Below are 20,657 nucleotides of genomic sequence, written 5' to 3'. Positions count from 1 at the left end.
GCACGATGCCGGAGCCATGCTGCCGCGCTGCCGCCTCCCCGTGCTGGTTTTCTCTGGGACACTGGGAAAAGCACAGACTCCGGGTTTGAGGTCCTGGGAAGGGGAGCTGGCAGCCAGGCTGTGGTCAGTGATTTCTGAAAATCAACTTGCTTTGGCGCATCCCAACTCAAACCATCACATAAGGTGCCCAGACCAACAGTCTCTGGGAAAGTGCTTGTGTCCAAGTTGGGGTCCTCAGAGCATGCAAGGCACCGGAGACAACACCGAGCGCACGAAACCCCTTTGATTTTGCTGGGCTTGCTTTCATTCTTAGAGTCAGGTTTGTACACAGGGTGGTTGCACCCTCCATGGCAAGAAACGGGATACTTTTGTGAGTTGTAGCTCTTTCTCAACCTCTCCTTTTCTTCCAGGATCATACCCCAGCTGGAGAACTCACCTTCACAGGTTTCACCGAGTAACCTGCCTGGCTCCGAGATTTCGGAAGCTACGAGGACTTACTTGCAAGGAGTGAGCCGCTATGACCTGGATGAGCTCGATGCTTGCTGGTTGGAGCTTGTTAATATGGAGCTCAAGGAGATGGGTGAGTATTGCTGTTGTTTTTCTCCTTGCCTGGGCAACCCAGAGTGGGCATTCAGGCTTTTTAAGTAATCATGTGGAACAAAAGGCCTTGAAGAAGAAATCTTCCTTAAGGCTCTCCAAAAGAGATCATGTGGATTGCCGCAGCGCAGGATCTTGAGTGTATCTCAATGCTTCTCACTCACATAGGGATTTTGCGACATGGTGCAAGAAGAACGGAGCAAACCAGATGATGGTAGGAACAGTGCAGCGTGCCCCGTGGAGCAGGGGTCTGATTTGCAGAAGAACCGATCGATCCAGATCACTCATGACCGTACTCTGATTCCATGACCATCATCATCTCCCGTACTGATCCCTGCAGCATCTGTACTGCAGGAGGAGGTGTTGGTCAGGATGGGTGTGTTGAGCCTGACTCCTCTTCCTTTGACTGGCCAGATCTGAAAGCATTTCTCCAACATTTCTCCAACCGTAGCCAACTGGGCAGATGGAGTCAGAGGAAAGAAGATTTCCTAGTCAAAATGTGTAATTCTCAGAAATGCTGGTCCTGGGTTGTCTCTCCTTTCCCAGATGTCTCTAAATATCACAGGATAACGTTGCCTGCATCACTGCTGTTATATCACTGCACATTCTTAAAATCCATTAGTGCATTTCGGTTGAGTGCAAGTACCTGGACTTGGAATTTGACCATTGGCACTAGTGCTTAGCATGGTCTGCTGGGCAGATTTGTTGGCACAGACACGTGGGTGTGTAGTCCTGCCAGACTGTGGAGGGATTTTCCAGTCCTTGTTAGGTAAGGGTTGCTGTGGTGTGGCTGCTGCTACGCAGGTAAGAATAACAACACAATAAAACATTCACCTTGGGAGGTCAGTGAAAGCTGAAGCGTGCCTACATGAAGCATTACTCCCCGTTGCAAAGGTCTTTCAAGGGTGGGACAAAGTATGTTATCAAGTGCTTGAGCAGTGCACTGCTGAACAGGAAGGTTGTGCTGAGTCTCGCAGCCTGCTGGCTAAGAGCCGCAGTGAGATTCAGTAAGATTGCAGTAAGGTTTCGTTCAGTAAGCTTGCATGGGGCATAAATGACCTCAGAAGTTGGCCACCACATTGGCTGATCCGGGTTGCAGAAGATCTCTGTTCTTCTGATGCACTCATGATTTACAACCAAATTTTGTTACCATGATCTCCAGGACCTTGAGAAGGTTGTAGAGGCTGCTTTTAGAGTTTGGCTAATTATCTATTACACGTATCCTGCATATTGGATTTCCCCTAATCTCGGTGTTGTGGAGCCCGTAGTATCACTAGCAAATCGCAGTCAGCTTTGCCCTCATTAACCGGTCCTGTATTAGCAGCCTCAGCTCTGTCATTAGCACACCCAGGTTTTGAGATACTGGCAGCTACAGTCAATCCTTGGGCAGAGCAGAGGGTGTTCCTGGGCAAAGCCGAGTGGCTCGGTCCTGCTCAGGTACTTTGCAGAGGATCCACCCTTCCTAACACTGCACGGCTGCCGTTACTGCATCAAGAAACCAGCTTGTACCACACTGGGCATCCTTGTGACTCCACCGTGCTTTCACTGTATCTCCTGCTGCATTTCCCTCGCCGTCTCCACAGCTGGGCGGCCGTCAGAGGTGTCTCTGGGCTCCAGAGACGGGTTGTCTCTATTTCCACTTCCCCGTTGTACGGATTTCATAAGTCTCTAGAAAGACAGCGAGCAGAGATTTGGCTTCTCCAGCTCAGTTGGGTTAAATTTGGCTCGCTTTATTATTTCTTCAAAGTATTAGGTTACAAATGCAATGTCTTAAATGGCTTTCAGATGTGGAGCTCCCACGCTGATGGATAACTGGAAGGTTGAGATGAGACGGGTGCTGTCGGGGCAGGGAGCTGGCTGTCCCCTGCGGCTGTGAGCGGCACGTCACCTTCGGGCTGGCGTGTGCCAAACCTGAGCGTGTCGGGGGAGAGAGGCGGCTCCGCCAGCGGCGCTGCCTTCGGAGCGTGTTGGATTTAGGAGGGGAGCTTGAGCATCGTCACAGCCATATATATACTCCTGGTAGCCCCACTCCTTGCAGGCGCGTTGGGTGGGCTGACATCGCAGCATCCCGATGAGCACACCCTGAACCCGATGTCGGGACACAGGCGATGCTTTGCCGCTGACCCTCTGTGCAATTTTGAGCAAGCTGCATTTTTCTTCCTCCGGCTCCTTGTCATTTATCAGCCAGTCAGCTTTTTCAAGGACAAGTCCTTAGGCGGTGTTTGTACAGCACCAGGCTGGATGGGACCACAGTCTCTGATGAAGCCCCTGAGCCCTCCTGCCATAACCAACTATAGATGGTAATAATGAACCCAGGGGATTTCAGCAGTGGTAATTCAAAAAGCCTCACTGTCCATCAGCTGATTCTCCAGCCCATTTCTGTTGCTGAAAGAGTGCTGTAATTACTGGCTGAGCCTTAAATATGCTGGGGAGAGAGTAGCTTTGAAAACCAGCGTTTGGCGTGTGAAATCCGCTGCGGATATGGCTTCAGCCCGAAGGATTCTAGTGTCTCTCCCCATCCCCCAGCCCTCCCGACTTCTCTAGCAGTGCGAGGGCTAGTGCATTTTTTCCAGTGACTTGAAAGGGAAAACATGTGGCATTGATTAATAACCCATCCCCGGTGCCGCAGGGAGCTGGGGGTCTGGCAGGTAGGGAGCGGGACGGGTGCTGGCTCTCCTGGCTGTGGGACCACGGTTGCATCACCCACGCCGGCCGTGCCCGGTGCTGCCCGGGCGACTGGACCGCAGAGGCTGCGGGGCATCAGGGCTGCTCGGGCAGCGGGCTTCTTTGGGGGGGATGCATTTTCCTGCCCGTGGAAGTGATGGGTTTTGGGTGTTCATAGAGGAAAGCTGTTGCAGCAAATCTGTCACTGCTCACCTCCTGGGCTGTGCCGGAGCGGAGGCTCTGCTCCCTCTGCTTCCCATATGGGAGAAGCCGTGCAGCCAGGCGCAGCAGGGGTGGGATTTGGGTGCCCTTCACCACCCAACGCAGAAGATTGCCGCCTGCCTAGGTTGGTCTGAAGGCAGCCCATAAATAGCGCTTTCTCCCGGAAGCCCTCGACATTAATGACATACTGAGATTTCCAAACCAGCTTTGCTAATCTCTGAGATCATTAACATGACTTAACTGGAGAATTGCAGCCTCTCCTCCTATTCAGAGGTGTCTGGAGTTATCTCCCAGCGTCAAGAGATAGGCAGAAGTTTAAATTCCTCCTGGGTGTTCAGCTGAGCTGTTGTCACTGGGCAGTTCAGGGGCACAATGTGTCATTCCCAAAATATTTAATGACAAAGAAGGAGCCTGATCTCTGACTGGCTCTTGAGTAGCCGTGGGGAGGAGAGCTGGAAAACACCTATGAGATCATCCATCTCACTTTGCCGTTAGCACGCATTGATCCACGTAGCACATAGCGCATGCCTTTTCCAGTCCTTTTTAGGTCACCCCAGGGATGGAATTTTATCGCCGAGATCAGATAAACCTCCAGATAGCTCCAGCTCTCTGCACTCTGCCGGCTCCTCTCCCAATTAGGTGGAATTGCTCCAAAAAGCAAAAGTTCTACACATAAAAAAACAGCTTTAAATAGTTTTAAACCCCCCGGTAAGATGCCTTAGTAGCTGTTACTGTACTCGATAGAAATGTAGTGTTTAAAGAACTTCTGTGCGCTAGAGATGAAATCAATATTTAAGCATGCCTGAATGTTTTATTTGTTGCTGCTGCAATATGAGATAGTAAAAAAAGTGGGTCTGAAGGAGTCTGAATGAAACCCTGAACCAGATTTATGTATATGCCACTCCAGGCAGCCCAGGCCTCTCCTTTTAGAGAGGAGCCATGCCGTAAGTCTTCGTTTTTATATTAACATTTTATGCTGTATTTTGTGATCTCCACTAAATCCAAAGCTATTGTAAGAGCGAGGCTAGAGAGACTTCAAAGACCAAGACTGAAAGATCCCTTTGTGGTGATCAGCACTTCATAAACACACGGAAAATCCTCAAGAAATTGCTAAAAACGTTGCCGGAATCAATTTTGCTGAAGGCAGAGTTGAAGTTTCTAAGTATTCCCTTGACTTAATCCATATGGTGTATGCTGCTCACATATGCCCACCACAGCTTCTATCTTGGGAGCTGGAGGTGTTCCTGGTATTTTATGGCAGGAACATGCAAAGGTCACATGTATTGCTTTTGAAGCTCCGGGGGGAATTCATCACTGCATACTTGAGATATGTCTGTGTACTAATGAGATGATACCTCCCTCGGTGGAGGTGAGATTGGTCAAGCAGACGTGGAATAAGCCGAAGTCAGTGGAGTAACCCCGGGGAAGATGTGCTCAATGGAGCAGAGGCTGCCATTAAATGTACGCCTCGGAGAGCGGCTCCTTGCCTGCCTGGCAGCGCCGTGAGTCCCTGTCTGAGGCTACCCCCATCCCACCGTGTCCTTTTGGGATTCGGGGAGCCCCTTTTTCCCCCCCGAGGCAGCACGCTGGCACTCCCCAGGCAGAGCCTGTCCCCACGCAGCTGCCACCCACCCACGGGTGCCCACCACCATAGCCAGGCTCCATCCGCTGTGCGGGGCCACCCCAATATCTGTCATTTGAAGCTCTTCCATTATTTTAATGACTCGGGCGCGATTCCCCACCATGCTGTGGTTGCAGCAGAGGTGCAGCCCCATTCCCTGCCAGTGCAGCTGGCCGGAGGGAGCTCTGTGATGGGGACCACTGCCCCCCGATGTGGGGGATCCAGGGGCTGCCATCCCAGGATGCTCCCTAGCCCCGGCTGGTGGGAGGATGTACAGAGTCTGTCCTTTTTGTAGTGGGATCCGTTTCCTTTAATCACCAGCCCGGCTTCCCCCTTTCAAGTGTCTTCCCCCCAGCCCGCAACCATAAGGGACCGCTCACAGCGATGCCTTTCCACCACCTTCCCCACCATGCCCCCGCACCCGGGCTTGCCCTGCTTGCTGCTCATCGCTTGAGAAAGCTTAGTCCATTAATAATTCAGGGTCTGTTTGTTTGGGTATTTTTTTTTTTTTGCTTGTTTTGAAGAAATCCTGCCAGTTTGGAGCTGTTTTATAACATGTCTGTGCTGCAGCCCACAACAAACATCCGCACGTAGCCTGAAATCTTTGTTCTCTGCCGAGATCGTAAGCTCATTGCACAAGTAATCATTTCATCAGCAGACCGGTTTGGTGCGCGGATAGATGAACCAGCAAATCGTCCACTACTTGGTGGTATATTCCAAGCAAGAGATGTATTTAACAGAGGTACCGATGTACGGCGTAGAAGTATCTTAGGAACAGATTTAGGGCTGGAAGCTCTTCTCAATTACATCGCCGTTGATCTGGATTAACGCCCTTGGTATCAATGGGAGGAGGACTCACCTGAGGTGCCAGTAAGTAGGTGCCACGCTCACGCTTGCTGGTGGGCTGTTGCTCTTAATATAGGGGTCCATACCCCAATTTAATGCGACGGCAGAACTCACCTTGTAAACAGGCAAGTCAGCGAGGCCGGGGGGTAAAGAGGCACAGAAATGATGGCAATCAGAAATGATGCAGGTGAGAACCTGCTGTGGCTGGCCCACGGAGAGCTGCTGAGCAGCACGGCGGGGGTCTTGAGAGCCGGAGGTGGGTGCACAGGGCTTCTGCTCTTCTCCTGGCTAAACAGCATCGGCCCCCGCAACCACCTCCACCGACGCCGGCCGGGGTGGTCCTGAAGCAGTGGGAGCTGCGGTGCCCCTGCCCGGGTGAGAATGGGTGAGAGGGGGCAGTTTGCCGGGGTGCCGCAGCACGGGGCGGCTGAAGAAGGGAAGGGGGGCGGGGGAAGAAGAAGAAGAAGAAGAAGAAGAATTCAGGCGCAAATAATCCAGGCTAATTTTGTGTGAAAATAGCCTCAGCCTTTAAGCTTATCTTTAAGCAAGGAAATCCAGAAATATTTTCAGGTGGCAGTTCCTTAAGTTGTTGGCAGAGTGAAAACACCGTGAGCCTCTGGAAGGGAAAGCTAAGCTTTTTTAACTCCTTATAGAAACAGATGTTGCAGGAAAGCTGTGTTAATGTATAGATTAGCAGAGTTGGAAATCAGCGGGAGATGCTTTAGACATTTTACCTCCGTGTTTTTCAGCACAATCAGTTTTTATGTCAGGTCGCTGTTTTGCTATTTCCATAAATTCCTCGCAGTAATTGCAGTAGTTTCAGGCAATATTCAGAGTTTTGCTGCTGGATGGAGCGAGGAGGCTTTCATCAGAAGTGCTCCAGGACAGCTCTGTCAGTGCCGAGCATCGCTGGAGAGAGACAGCGGCTTATAAAGTGGCTTCTAAAACATTTTGTCATCATCTTAAATTTGAGCAATAATTGATGTCGGTGGGTGGCAGAAAGAGTGATAATTGGTTCCTGTAAATCTTTTAAGTGCATTAGCAGGCTGTGCTTGTAACAAAATATCTAGAAGTTTCACTGCGGATGCTCAGCTCATGCAGGTTGCGTGTCGCTGTTTGTTTTGTTGGTCACGCTTTACGTTAAGGGTCTGTTTATAAATAACATTGATGGAAGATTAATGTACAATTGGTGCATCTCCCAAGCATTGTGTGCCTGCAGGTGATGGGTTAGAGGTGGCTGGGGGAGTCCCAGATGGTCTGGTATGGTGTTCGGGTGGTTGTCCGTCATCCCCTGACCTTTGCGAAGGATGCTTGGCACAGGACCCAGGATGTCCAGGGGAGCACCCAGCCTGGGGCAGGGGTGGCTGGTGTCCCCACAGGTGCCTGGAGCGCGTGGGTGCTCAGCTCCTGGCCTTATTCAGAGGCAAAGTGTGCTTCTCCCAAAGTGTCCTTCTGCACAGCGGTGCCTAAACTCAGTTTTAGCATCTAGCCAGTGCTTTTTATCTTCGAATTGCTTTCATTCTCCCGGCCTCCGAGGGGGGAAGGATCCTCAGCACAGCTTTGCAGAGGCAGAAGCCGAAGCAGGCAGGTTTGAAGTGAGTCGCCCAGGGCGAGCTGGAGGGACAGTGAGCTGGAAGGAGGTCTCAGGAGCCCGTGGTCCCCGTGCCGTGTGTGAACACCCCTATCCCATCAGGGACCTGGCGTCCTTTCAGTTTTTCAGAGATACTAAGAGACAAGCCTACATCATCTCACAAGTGCTTTCCTTCTTTTTTTTTTATTTAAAAAAACAGTAATTTTGCTTGTTTATGTATATTTTTACTGAAAAGTAGACTCCAAGGTTTATAGCTTGTGAATCAGCTAATGGCACAGCCTGCAGTCCTGATGACACTTTGTTCCTGAGCTGTTTTATCTCCAGGTATCCTCCACAGGGTAAAAGGATTTATTGTTTCAGTAAATTGATTTTAGTGGAGCACAGTTTAGTCAGAAATAGGTCTCTGTTTTGTGAAAGGTGGCTCTCCAGCTATTTTTTTCTCCCTGCACAGTGAGTCGGCTCATACCACGACAAGGAGTAGCTGAGAATTCATTTAGCAGAAGAATATTGCTCCTTCATGCCACATAAATTACGATATTACAGAAATAATTATAACGGAGAGCGGCGTTGTGTAAAGGAATGTGCCTAGTGGTTCTCCCAGACCCGGCGCTGTGGCTTCGGAGCCAGCCCAGCGATCCCAGCTCCTTTGGGATAAAATATTTAAATTTCAGGTGCTATATGGGCAGCTGCTGCGAGGTTGGGGGGAGCTGAGGTGTGTGGGGTCAGGGCCGGGCCCCTCGGGAGCCCCCCCTGGGGATAACAGGGATGCTGGGCGGCTGAGGAGCTGTAGGGATCGTGGCAGACCCTGACAGCAGAGATACAGGGAAGAGTTTTCTGCTGGGAGCAAAGCTCAAATGAAAGGCCGAGTTCCTACACATTTTCCCTTCCTGAATCAGATCTGGAGACCTCCTGTAGCGCATCATCGTCTGGCACTTCTCCTCCTCCTCCATTTCCGAAGCAAAGTCCCCCTTCTCCTCTGGGGAATGCTTCCTTTGGCTCATACCTGCTGCCCGCAGCATCCTGCCCTGGGCCGAGAGAGGATAGCTTTTCTCCGGCTGGGATGCGGTGGGATGCAGCGCTCCCTGGGTGACAGTCCTTCCCACCACGGGGCGATGTCGGGGGTGTCCCATCAAAACCCATCATCGTTAACCTGCTCAATGTTAATGGGGAGAGGGTGTGGGTGGCCTTCTGGAAGGGGTGGTGGGACATGGAACCTTTCACTCCTGCGTTAGTGTTTTGAATATGGCTCCAAATCGCTGGTGATTATATTGGTGCAAGATTAAATTCTCACTTCTGCCTATGTCCCTCCGGACAGAAACTACGGAGGAGTTTGCAGCTACGCTGCCCTTCTCTGCAGAGGCTCAGAAAAGCTTCGTTTTCTCCCCATCTTTCATACAAGACCCTGGCATACCTTAACCAGGTAAAAATACCTTTCTCTTGGTCAGCAGGTAGAGCCCATGGTCCTCATGATGGTTTTAAACATGACTTACTCCCTGAATGTCGCTGGATTTATTCATTGTAGCCAAGTGTCTGGGTCTTTGCTTTTCCTTCCCCGAGGACAATAATGGTGTCACTTGTACATGTACACGGGGAGTGTTTTGGTGGAGTATTTTGTTGTTTTTGCTATTTAGCTGGCCATGATCAATACAGATAGCATTTTCGCAGCCAAAAAGATGACAATTTTATGAATGGAGTTTAATAGCACAAACTTTATAGGATGCAGAAGGAGATAAATGGAGCACAAATGGAAAAAGCACTTCACCCCCAGGCCCCATTGTTTAGTGTTTCATAAACGATTAATCGCTTCATCCCCATCAAGTGCAATTGTCAATTCAATAAGCTCCGAGGTATTCTGAATGGCGCTTGGCAAACGAATTCCTAATGTAATTACATCTAAATGGAGTGTGAGAGCGTGCGTGTGTGTGTGTGCGGGAGGGAGAGATCTATATTTTTCAATGTAATGGTATAACAACTACATTGCATGTAGGCTGATAAGGAAATCCCGCTGCGGCATCGGTCTTGCTGCGGCACAAGAGTTTTGGGATCGGCGGGGACTTTCTCCTCCGGGTTAAGCTGGTGATGCCGGGGCATCGCTGTGGATGGAAAGTGCAGGAGATGGGATGGGAGCCGCTTCTTTCCACTCAAGGCGAAACGGGAACGGTGATGATGCCAGCACGATCCCGGTGATGCCAGCACGATCCCGACCCTGCGGGCAGGTCAGGGTCATGATTCCTGTGGGAACCCCCTCACTTTCCTTCCTTGCACTGCCTGCAGCTGCCAGCTCTCTGCCTGCCCTCTCCCCTGAGCACAGGACGGCTCTAGAACGTGCGTGGGGAAAAGCACCAGCAACACTTTAATGATCATTTTGCTTTCCAGAAGAGCAGAGAGAGCAGATCATGAAATGTTGGGAGAAAGGGAGTAACTCCAGGCTGATGCTCCGGTGCCCAGGATCATAGTCACAGATGCGGACTTGAAACACTGACCAAGAGGAGTATATTCTTGCTGGGCTTGTTTAATGCTCGCATAAAGTCATGGTTTGCGGGGCTCCATAGAGCAAGTGCAACTCGGGTGGTGTGTTTATAAAGGGACACCATTAAGGCAAAAATAATGCTCTGGCTTTGTCTGTAACCCGCTCTCTGCCCTGTTGTATCTGACCTGCACGATGCCAAGAGCAAGCCGGCGGCTCCGTCCCGGCTCTGGAGCGTAGGGCTCGCTGTGCTGCCGTGCCAGCGCAGGATGCTTCACATCGCTGAGCTCCAGCGGCCCCCGGGCAGCCTGTGCCAGCCTGGGGCTCTGCAGAGATCCCGCGCCCATCGCAGGGGCTGCTCGGTAATAAAACAGGTATTGTCAGGTTCCTCGGCGTGTTGGGGCACAGCAGCCCGAGTGCTTGAAAGGGCTGTGATAGGGAACAGTGTTGTCTGTCTTAGATGGTATCTCAGACTCGACATAGACATGTAAAATGCCAGGCTAGATGTTTGCAGAGACTTGTCAAGCCAAGGGAAACCGTGCCAATGCGAAACATTGGGGAAGAGCTTAAAAAGGCTGACAATGGTGTGTTTGCTTGCCGAGCTCGCCTACGGGTTGCTTTCCCCCTCGACAGAATTTTTTCAGCCGGTCCGTGGCCGTCAGGGGAAGGTGCAGCCTCTGCCAGCCCCATCCAGCCAGAGGTGCTGGGAGCGCTGCCCGGGACCCCCGTGGCCCTGTCCCTCCCCAGCCCCAGGGGCCTCTTGGGGCCCCAGAGCTCAGCCTGGGACAGGGACATCACACTGTGGCTCGAGAGGTTCCCAGGATGGCAGATTTCTCACTGAACATTTAATTAATAACTGCTTCATATTAGTACTTCCTCAAGCTTTTTGTTCCCCTTCTCTGCTCATCAATGAGATATTTTCTCCCGTTGCCTTGCAACAAGAACGGTGGACAGCAGCGTGGGTCAGGCTCCTCCGCTGTCTGGTGCGTTCTGGAGCATCCTGGCCATCATCACGGATAATACACGCAAATGAAATGCAAAGTTTAAACGTTTTGTATTGCATCCTGCTGGTTTCTCCGTCCTCATCTCCATGCCTGCTCCGGTGATGAAATAGTGTTCACGGGGAGATGGGGTGTGGTGGAGGCTTAACTCTGCCTCTTACCCCTCGCGGAGAACCTCACTCCTGCTGCTGACAGATTTTTTCCTTCTTTTTTCCCTTACCTGGAGTGACCTCACGTTGCGTTTGTGGCACCGGCATCTTTGTGTGTGGGTGAGAGGCAGCACTTTTGGGAGCAGCGTTCAACGTGGCACCGTTTCGGTGCTGCCGAGCTCCTGGCAGCAGCATCCCCCCCTGTAACGGTGGCCAGGTATCCCACTGCTGGAGGTTGCTGCTCTGAAAAAGCCTCTCCTGGTTATTGGCCTCATATTCCTGGTTGTCACTCTGGATAAACCTCTGGTAAAGCACCTCTGCCACGTCTTTCCACTAAAGATCCTGGTACGGGGGGAGGATAAAACACAACACGGCAGTGTCTAGCCTTCTGATTCCACTAAACCCAACCAGGAAAAAAAACCCTCATTTGTCCTCAATTTCAGCCTTTGGCTTCAGTTTTACAGTTCCATTTAATTGGCCTTAAAAGGGTCAATTTTCAGTCTTAACAATTAAAGCATTGACATTGTATTGCCAAAGTTTGTCTGAGCCCTTGCTGCAGAAAGCATCTTTGCAAAACTTGTCTCCTTGAACATTTAAACTGTCAGACCTAATTATCCGCATTGCTTCAGCTGAATGGGTTTCTTTCCTCTCAGCCAGCAGCAATATTTTGTTACTGTCTATGAAACATAAACTGCATCCCGAGTTAGAAGCAGCCGTTTTCTGAATCACCGCTCTTACCATCGCCGTGGATTTGCCTCTTGAGTTGCAATCTAGAATGCTCAGCCCTTTGCAAAACGCTCCCCGAAGGCGGGTGGGCTCCTGCGCCGGAGCTGCATCAGTGTCCTCCTCTGCCTTCTGCCTTGCAGAAAAGCCCGAGCTGGACGAGATCACCCTGGAGCGAGTGCTGGAGGAGCTGGAGACCATGTGCTACGAGAACATGAACATCGCCATCGAAACGGAGGAGGGCTTGGGCATCGAGTATGACGAGGACGTGGTGTGCGACGTCTGCCGCTCGCCGGAGGGGGAGGACGGCAACGAGATGGTGTTCTGCGACAAGTGCAACGTCTGCGTGCACCAGGTAAGCCCCCGCCGCGGGGGGAGAGCGGCAGGTTTTGGCTGTCTGCACATCACGCTCCTATACCCTCCTTTGGGTTCCTCCCATCCCCACCGTCCCCTTTTCCTGAGCTGCTGTAGACCCCTGTGAAGCTTTTCTGATGGATTCCCAGCGCCTCTCCAGTGGAGCGAGGATAGCAGATGGGGTCTTGGATAGCTGGCAGACAGCAAACTTGCTTTTCTTACTTTCTTAGCCCCAACCCTTCGTAACTGCTTGGAGAAATATGCAACCACAGGTTGAAAACTGCTTCCTGCGAGCTTGCTTTGCCCCCTCCTCCTTATTCTCTGGTCTCTCTGATATTTTATTTTATGCCTCCTCTTCCATTAATGTGCTTATTCTTGTTTCTCTACCCCATCTTTCTTTCTTAAACTACAGTGGGATCTTTAGCACCCAGGGGTGACCAGCACCGTGTGCGGGACTGCTGGTGGGCTGGGAGGGTTGTGGGTCTGCAGCCCTGCACTCACACTGCGCTCACTGCAGCGGTGGGCTTGCACCGACCTCCAGCCTCCTCCTCAGCGTCATACTGGGAGTAGTAGGACCTTCCAGCTCCACTAGTGCTGTCTCACATCGCAGGATTTCTGTCCCAGCTTCCCTGCTGTATGAGTGTAGGATTTCATTTTATTTTGCTGCCTGGAGGAAAATATTATTTTTAGAACTGAATGCAAATGCTTCAAGCCCTTGCTGGGGGGGTCTGTGGGCTCCTGCGCTTGGGGAAACCTTGACAAGGAGAAAGCAGCCGTGCGAGGGTCTCCTGGGTCCCACATGGGTCCAGGGAGGTTTTGCTGGTTGTGCTTTGAGGGGAAGTGCCGTGCCGTGCTGGGACGGCAGCGGCAGCGCCTGGGCTTCACCCTCTGTGTGAAAGGTTTTTGTTTTTTTTCCTCTGAAGAGAGCCATTTGCTCATCTTTTGGGCAGCTTTTCCATCAGTGCTTCCTGGAGGTGGGAGAGCGTTGGAGATATCTATAGTTGCGGGAGGTGGGTGGTTTGAATGGTTTCCATCAGTGAATCAGATTCCACAAAATACCAGGACGATTCAGCGTTGGGGATGGGTGGGGTGGTTTTTTTTTTTGTGTTGGGTGTTTTTTTTTTTAACAAGCCCAAGTGGCAATGTCAGGCTGTGAGCTGACATGTGCCGGCGGGCAGGGGCTCGGGGGGGAGGCGGTCAGCGTGCACAGGGCTGCTGTGGGGACGTACGGACCCCGGCTGTGCCCACCACGGGCCGTGGCAGCCCCGTGGGCTCTGCTTTCGGCAGCGGCCCCGGCGCTGGGAGCAGAGCGGTGCTGCAGAAGGGGACGTGGCGGGCTGGATTTCAAGGCTGTTGAAAGACAGGGGAGATTTTCTGTTTTCAGGGAGCAGAGTCCAGCCCTAAGCCCGATGCCAGCCCGTAAGCTGCCTGTGATTTAATCTCTGCCCTGATTTACACCCTAAGCCACAAAGTCCAGAGCCACAGCACGGGGTGTTACGTGGCATCATGTTTCTTACCTAACCTGCCCCGTGCCTTTGCCAGCTCCACATCCAAAACCTGCTGGGGACGATGCTTTCCTGCAGGCATCCGGGTACTGATGCCCCGGGCTTCGTGTATTCGGGCAGTGGCGGAGGGGAGCTGGGGTCCCGTGGGACGTGGCCAGAGCCCTGCCTCATCCTCCTGCATCCCAGCGGGAAGGGGCAGAGGCAGGGTTGTGTTCAGACACGTTGGTGGGTTATGGTGCCGGAAGGGATGGTTGTAATCATCTCATCTGCAATAACAACAAGCTCCTACTCAGCATTGCTCTGACTCCGTGTTCCCAGAGCACCTTCTGGCTGGTGCCAGACTGGGAGAGCGTGTTTAGCTGATAAACCACCTCGTTTCTAGAGCTGCTCGTTGTTCAGGACAGAGGCCCTGTAGCATTTGCTCCTAGGAGCAGAATTGCACTTTCAGCTGCTCTAAAACCTCTAGGAACAAATGACTGAGAACCAAGACTTGCTAGAGATGCACACCTGGTCATAGTTCCTGTTTTCCGCGGGATTTTGAGATCAGTCTGCCAGTTTATTCTCCTGGTAGTACATACCAGGCTGATTTTTGTCTGGTACTAAATCACATGTTTTATAAAACGCTGTTACAGAAATGATTTATCTGTCAGATTTGGAGGTGCTATGAAACACAGTTAAGTCTCTCTGAACCGTGTAGACTCGCAGCAATAATATTACCTCCCTTAATTCCTTATTATCCCAATAATCTGTTCATGAAGTGGCTTTTTCCCCTTGGAAATCACTATCAGAGTCAATTCGTGCTTTGGGGCAACCTGAAGTTGTTATAAAGTCTCTTCTTGGCCAGTAAAGGCTGAGGATACGCTTTTCCCACGCTCACGCATCTCCGCGTGCCCCATCTGCCCCTGTCCCCAGCTGCAGCACTGTCACTCGCGGTGACAGTGACCTGCAGCAGTGGGATGAAAAGCTGTTCTTTTTTGGGGTAGACTTCAGGAAGTGGAATGGAGAAATGCCTGGGCTCGCTTTACAGCCAACAGCGCTGGGAGTCTTTATCGGCACTGCCCGCTTGCCTTCTGGAGGGATGTCAGAGCAGCCAGATCTAGAATTAATTACATCGCCTCACTTAAAATAGTGACACAGCCCCGCGTTAGCGCCCAAGGCGGTTGTCTGCCACTCTCTGAAAACCCTTTAAGTGCGAGTTATCAGGACCTGCCAGTTAAAAACTGTGTAGTTTTAGCAGTAGCTGTTTAATACAGTTACAATTTATGGCCGAAGTGGAAAGTATTTTATCATCATCATTATGTGATACGGCTTATCATTTGGCTCTTCCCCAAGTACAGAAGAGAAGTATTTATGAAACACTTTGGCTTCTCTGCATCCTGCGCTATTGCAGCAGGTCGGGGAGCTCCATGGGTGGCCCAGGTCCTTTAGATCTCACTCTCTTGGCCATAGACTTGTCCTTGCCTCCTTTAGATTTATCAAGCTTTATGGTTCCTCCCTTCTGATTTATATTCATGACTATCGGTTTCCCCTTTTTACCTTTCCATAGTTATTTTCACTTCCCCTTTAGGCTGTGTTGGGTGTGTAACCAGTGTGGCCATCTTTCTCAATCATGGGGTTGTGGCTTTTCAGCCCTCAGCTACCTCAGAGGTTTTCTCCACATGGCATTTCTTACTTCTCCGAGTTGTCGTGGGTCTGGTAGCTGTTCAGAAACAGGCAGGAGGTGAGCGGGCAGATGTCCACACCGCAGAGCTGCCGGCAGTGGGGGCTCTGATGGAGCAGCCTGGTTGCCCACTCCTGTCCTGGAGCCGGGCAGATGCTTGGCATGGTACGCAGCACGTTTTTATACTTAGCTTTTAATTAAAACCTAGGACATATTGATCCAGCATGAGTATCCATGTGAAAATAGGGAAGGTAGCAAGGAAGGAAGAACTTAACCTTGCTGTCTGTGACTGCGGAGCTGCTTTACGTCTGCTGTTTATTAGGATGCCCGGATGCGGTGGTGATAAGCCAGCGGTGGTGAAGAAGGTGGGAGTGAAGGAGGAGGTCTGGGAGGATGCTCTTCCTGGGCTGTTAGGGCTAACCCACCTCCCTCATGTCTGCGCAGGCGTGCTACGGCATCCTGAAGGTCCCCATCGGGAGCTGGCTGTGCCGGACCTGCGCCCTCGGGGTTCAGCCAAAGTGTCTACTGTGCCCAAAGAGAGGGGGAGCGCTGAAGCCCACCCGGAGCGGGACGAAATGGGTCCACGTTAGCTGTGCCTTATGGATACCTGAAGTAAGATGTTTTCCAACCTCCTCTTGACACACGGGTGGGCACAGACCTCATTTCCAGGTCTCAGCCCAGGATGTTCGTTAATGGTCTAAATAGCAAGCCCAGTTTGGCTTGTCAAGCTGTGCTGAGGTCAGAGCCGCGATGCTGGTCGGTCATCGGGCTGTGTGTTTAATTAGCAGCCAAGGGGCACCCTGTTAAGGGAGGACACAGAAGTGGGGTGCAAGGGCACAGAGGTGGGGGGCATTCACAGGACCTGCCTCGGCAGGGTAAAGCTGATTTCATGTGCCCACCTGAGATACACAGCAACATCCAAATGAGGAATTAGTTCACAGGAAACACCGACTTAAGTTTTTCCTTCCATTTCATCCAAATTTCTTTCTGGTTTCTGGGGTTTGGGGTTTTTTCTCCCAATTACAAGTGACCCTGAAAAAGAACAAATAAAAAATCGGTCCCTCATTCAGACTGCCACAGGCATCTCCCTGTAGGAGATTCGGGATGGTAACGAGTATTTACAACTTGTCTTCTATTTTGTGACCAGGTTAGCATTGGATGTCCTGAAAAAATGGAACCCATTACAAAGATCTCACATATCCCAGCAAGCAGATGGGCTTTGTCCTGCAGCCTCTGCAAGGAGTGCACTGGGACGTGTATTCAGGTACGTAACTCAGCACTGAAGAAGCTCAGACCTCCAGGGTTGTGCCTGTAATAGCCACCGGAGATTCTTGAGATGTTGGTGGATGGGATATGGCCGAGGCTTATTCCTGCTCTGAGTAAACCTAACAACAGGGAGCACGAGCGCCCATCAGACATCATCAGATGTTGTTTGCAATCATTTAATGTATTGAGTGCTAGGAATCTAGATTAACTTTCTTTGCATAACACAGTGATGTTGCTGTAGTGACACTAATTACCAGGACTGCAAATGACCTTGGTTTTAAATCGGGAACCTCCAGCAGAAAGGCTTGGCGTAGCTGCCAGAAAAGTGAGATACTCATGAGATACATAGCCCAAGTATTTCACAAACCAGTGGGGGTTGGCTGGGAAGCCTTTCAGTTGTGGGGATCTGAGGAAACCCCGGGATTAGGTAGTCCTCACTAGCCTGCTGGCTTGGAAAATAGAGTATTTACCATGTATTACATTCCCACATTTTCTCCACACCTAAGGAAACCACTGCAGACATCTGATTGCCCGCTCTCCCTGCAGCAGCAGCATGCTAAAGAGGGGGCGAGACGTTCTCATTTCAGACCAAAAGCAGGACGCCCTGGGCTTTCCTATTGCAAAAGTGGGACAGAGCTTCCCGGGCCATAATCTCTCTTCCCGGAAAGCAAAGAGCAGAAGCTCCCGTTCAAAATGCAGCCTGCTTGGTGCGAGAGCATTTGGGGAGCCTCGCTGCATCCAGTGGTTCCCCCTGCTTCCCCCTGCTCGGCCAGCGTAATGTCCCGGCGGTCCCTGGGGACGGGCTGGGGGATCTGCGGCTCTGCGGTGCCGGTGCCTGTTGCTTTCATTGGCAGACCCGGCATCGAAGCAGTCTTGGCGTGCAGGGCGGGGATGGAATAGCCATTAAGCTTTGAAAAACTGGGAGAAAGTTTGGGATGTGTACCAATCCCGACTGATCAGCTCCTGTACAGCAGCAGGAGCTGCACCTTGGAGGTCGGCGTATGCAGCAGTGACTATTGGGCACCAGACTAGCTGGCTGGTTGTAGATGGGTGATAGGAATAGGAGGTTTGCAAGTTCCACTGCATTTGTGCAACTCCCTTAGGTTTAATGCTTTAAAGGGAGCTGTTTAAAAGCAATCCCCTTAGCTTGAAATGAAATCTCACAATACTACTTTAAATCTCTAGCGTTGACTCACTTCTTTTTTGATGGCTCTGGGTGGATCTGCTTATTCACCCTGCCAGATGGAGATACTGTGTCATAACAGCAACTGCTTTCAAAGAACGGAAGGGCAGGGAAGGAGGCAAACAGGCTTGGCAGCATCAAAAAGAATTCAGCTTCTCTGAGGCTTCATCCTCTTAGCGCCGGCATGGCACGGGAGCTGTGAGATCCCGGAGACTGAATGGATTTGCATTAAAGGTCACCTGAGATGGAACAGGAGCTTTATTGTCTCATGTGCCGGCAGCTCACGGTTTATAAGTCTTCACGAGATTGTCACTGGAGCGTTTGCTGAGGCCACCCTAGCACGCTCGGGATGGTTTTGCTTCAAGGAAGAGGGGGAGAAGGGAAAAAAAAGCAGGCAGTGCCTTTATTTAAGGATTTATGGGGTAAATCAGCAAGTTCACCCATGGATAAATAAACACGCTCCATACTCATCAGCGGTACAGAGCTCTGTTTTGAAAGCTTATGTTTATGGAGCGTATTTTTGATTAGTGCCTGTTTATACAGGTGTAATCTAACTACCTTTGTCAGCATTTCAGGTTTATGACCCAGCTCTAAAAGGAGAAGATTGTTTTCTGTTAAAGCACTGAGCTTTTACTCTTGGCAGCGGGAATCAGGTGCTCCAGGTGGGGCAGGTCTGGGGAAGGAGGAGTGTTGCTTCCAGGAGGGAGTTTTCCAAGTGGCCGGTTGGAACTGGGCTTTGCCGAAAAGGGACTCGAAATCCGGACAGTGAGCTGGAGGAGTGGAAGACTGTCATCCCAGAGGGGGACGGGGATGCTCAGAGGCAGCACCGCAGCTTAAGGAAACACCCACCTCGACCACATATACGGAGACCGATGTGAGATATTTTTGCATAGGCACCTCTGTGCGTTGAGGTATTTTTCCTCATCCAAATTTGACCACCAAAAGGGAAACAAACCCAGGGAAGCCTGAGGAAGGGTTTCCCAGTGCTCTCCATGCCTCTGACCTTGCTGCTTGCACGTAATTACTTCCCTTGCTTTCTGATACAGAGCTGTGAACCCACTGTAACTCGGCGTGGCCATAGTCAAGCCAGAACTCCCGGACACTGGGCAGGGATGCAGCCCTGGAGGCACCCTTTCCCTGGCTCCTGTTAAGGGGAAATCATGACTTCATAGTGGTTCTTGTGGTCAGACATCAGGAGATGCCAAAGAGAGCTCAGTATCCAGCAGGAATTTTCTCGTTTGCATTGCTGAGATGGAAAAGAGAGTCCCGACCGTGCTTGCTTGGGACCCAGCTCTTTCCTCACCAACTCCCTCCTCGCTTGTCAGAGCAACTGGAAGAGCTCACCAAGGCCTTTCAATGCAGCACAAAATGCCAGGTCTCTGTTAGTTGCTGGCAGGCTTCTCCAAAGGGCACAATCTTTTGCTGTCATCATCTTCCAGCTTTCTTTTTGTTGTTGTTTTTTGGAGAAAAAGCCCTCAGAAGTGTCCTCCACCACTCACGTGTTCATTATCGCTCCTCTGCCCGCTGCTGCCCGCTCCCCTTGAGCTGCTTGTGCCACTGGTCCCCATCCACTGGGATAACTGGTGTGGTGGTTCCCGGAGCTGTCGTCCGATTGTGCCCGTAGCCCTGAAAACATACAGCTTGACATCAGGGGAAGAGCAGCGTGTGTGCACTGTGCAGCCCCCGCGCCATCCTCTGCCTCAGCCCCGCATCCTCCGAGGATGTCTGCGATGCTGAAATTGCCTATTTCGGCTGAGAAGCGCTACCAGGATCCAGACCATCTGCGGTCACTAAAAATCACATGGTAGTTTCTGTAAGGATGCAGAATTGTCGCGGCTGATGGCTTGGCCGGAGTTCAGCACCGGTAATTAATTTTTCCTTCCTGAGTTCCCCTCGCAGGTCTGTTGGAGGAGCTGCTTCCTTCCCCTCCGGCCCCAAACTGCAGCGGAGCACCACTGTAAGCTGGTAAACTTCGGTTTGAATTTCCTTGGCAAATAAAATCATCCCTCTATTTCTTCCCAGTAAGAGTGGTTTGAGGACTAATTCACAGCCCGTGTTAATCTCTGGTGCAGTTTTCACCCTCTCTCTCGGAATTCTGTTTGGGGATGGATTTGCCTGGATAAGCAAAGTATGCTGAAATCGTTGAATGAAAAATGCTGTAAGATAATGAAGCATGATCAATAATGAAGCAGACTTAGAGACTGCGCCAGTCTTTTGAGCCTGGTTTATTCTGTGTGGCAGATCCCTCCCTCCCGCGAAGAGCAGCTTTGTTCCAGCGCCATTCTGGGATGGATCAATATGTTTTTATTGTCAGTTTATGCAAGGTCCTTGGGTAGCCGTGGCCGACCAGGTACTTTTCTTTGTTGCCCTGTCAGCTGAGCTGCCTAATTATTTTCTATTTGCATTTTGGGCACGGTTTCTGACAAGTGCTGCTTGCCATCTGTCGGAGGAGAGATCCAGGATGGGTGTAATTCGATTTGCATTATTCCTAAGGTGGAGTGATGGTCGTTCCTGTTAGCAGGACGTTGTCCTGGCAGAAGCCACAGCCGTATTGCTAATGTTGTTATTAGCACTGGTGGCAGAAACAGGAGGGAGGGGACATCACCGCGTGGCTTTCCTTAGCTCACATAGTTCACTGATGGCGGCGAGTTCTCGGTGTCCACTTTCTCTACCGTAGATATTTATGTGCATAACAGCACGAAAGGATGCTGTAGTTTGAAGCACCCCCAGCTGTTATGCCGCAACAGCCAGGATGGAGTACATCAGGAGTATGTCAGGAGTACATCAGGAGTATGTTAGTACGTCAGG

General features: G+C 51.1%; 1 protein-coding gene across 3 annotated transcripts in view; it reads left to right on the top strand.

Annotated features, from left to right (window-relative positions):
* JADE2 (jade family PHD finger 2) overlaps window positions 1–20,657 on the top strand; it is an 80,855-nt gene that overhangs the window by 43,450 nt on the left and 16,748 nt on the right. For 2 of the 3 annotated variants that reach the window (XM_050905054.1, XM_050905053.1), the window contains exons 5-8: window positions 411–580; window positions 12,025–12,236; window positions 15,845–16,012; window positions 16,548–16,664. In XM_050905054.1, coding sequence (XP_050761011.1) covers window positions 411–580; window positions 12,025–12,236; window positions 15,845–16,012; window positions 16,548–16,664 — 667 coding nt within the window. Of the gene's footprint in view, window positions 1–410; window positions 581–820; window positions 1,367–12,024; window positions 12,237–15,844; window positions 16,013–16,547; window positions 16,665–20,657 lie in introns of those variants that run through there. The other variant, XM_050905055.1, reaches the window with a different exon arrangement.

Source organism: Gymnogyps californianus, chromosome 14, assembly GCF_018139145.2.
Source record: "Gymnogyps californianus isolate 813 chromosome 14, ASM1813914v2, whole genome shotgun sequence".
Lineage (NCBI taxonomy): Eukaryota > Metazoa > Chordata > Aves > Accipitriformes > Cathartidae > Gymnogyps > Gymnogyps californianus.
Note: the sequence above shows the minus strand (reverse complement) of the source record. Positions and strands in the feature narration are given on the sequence as shown.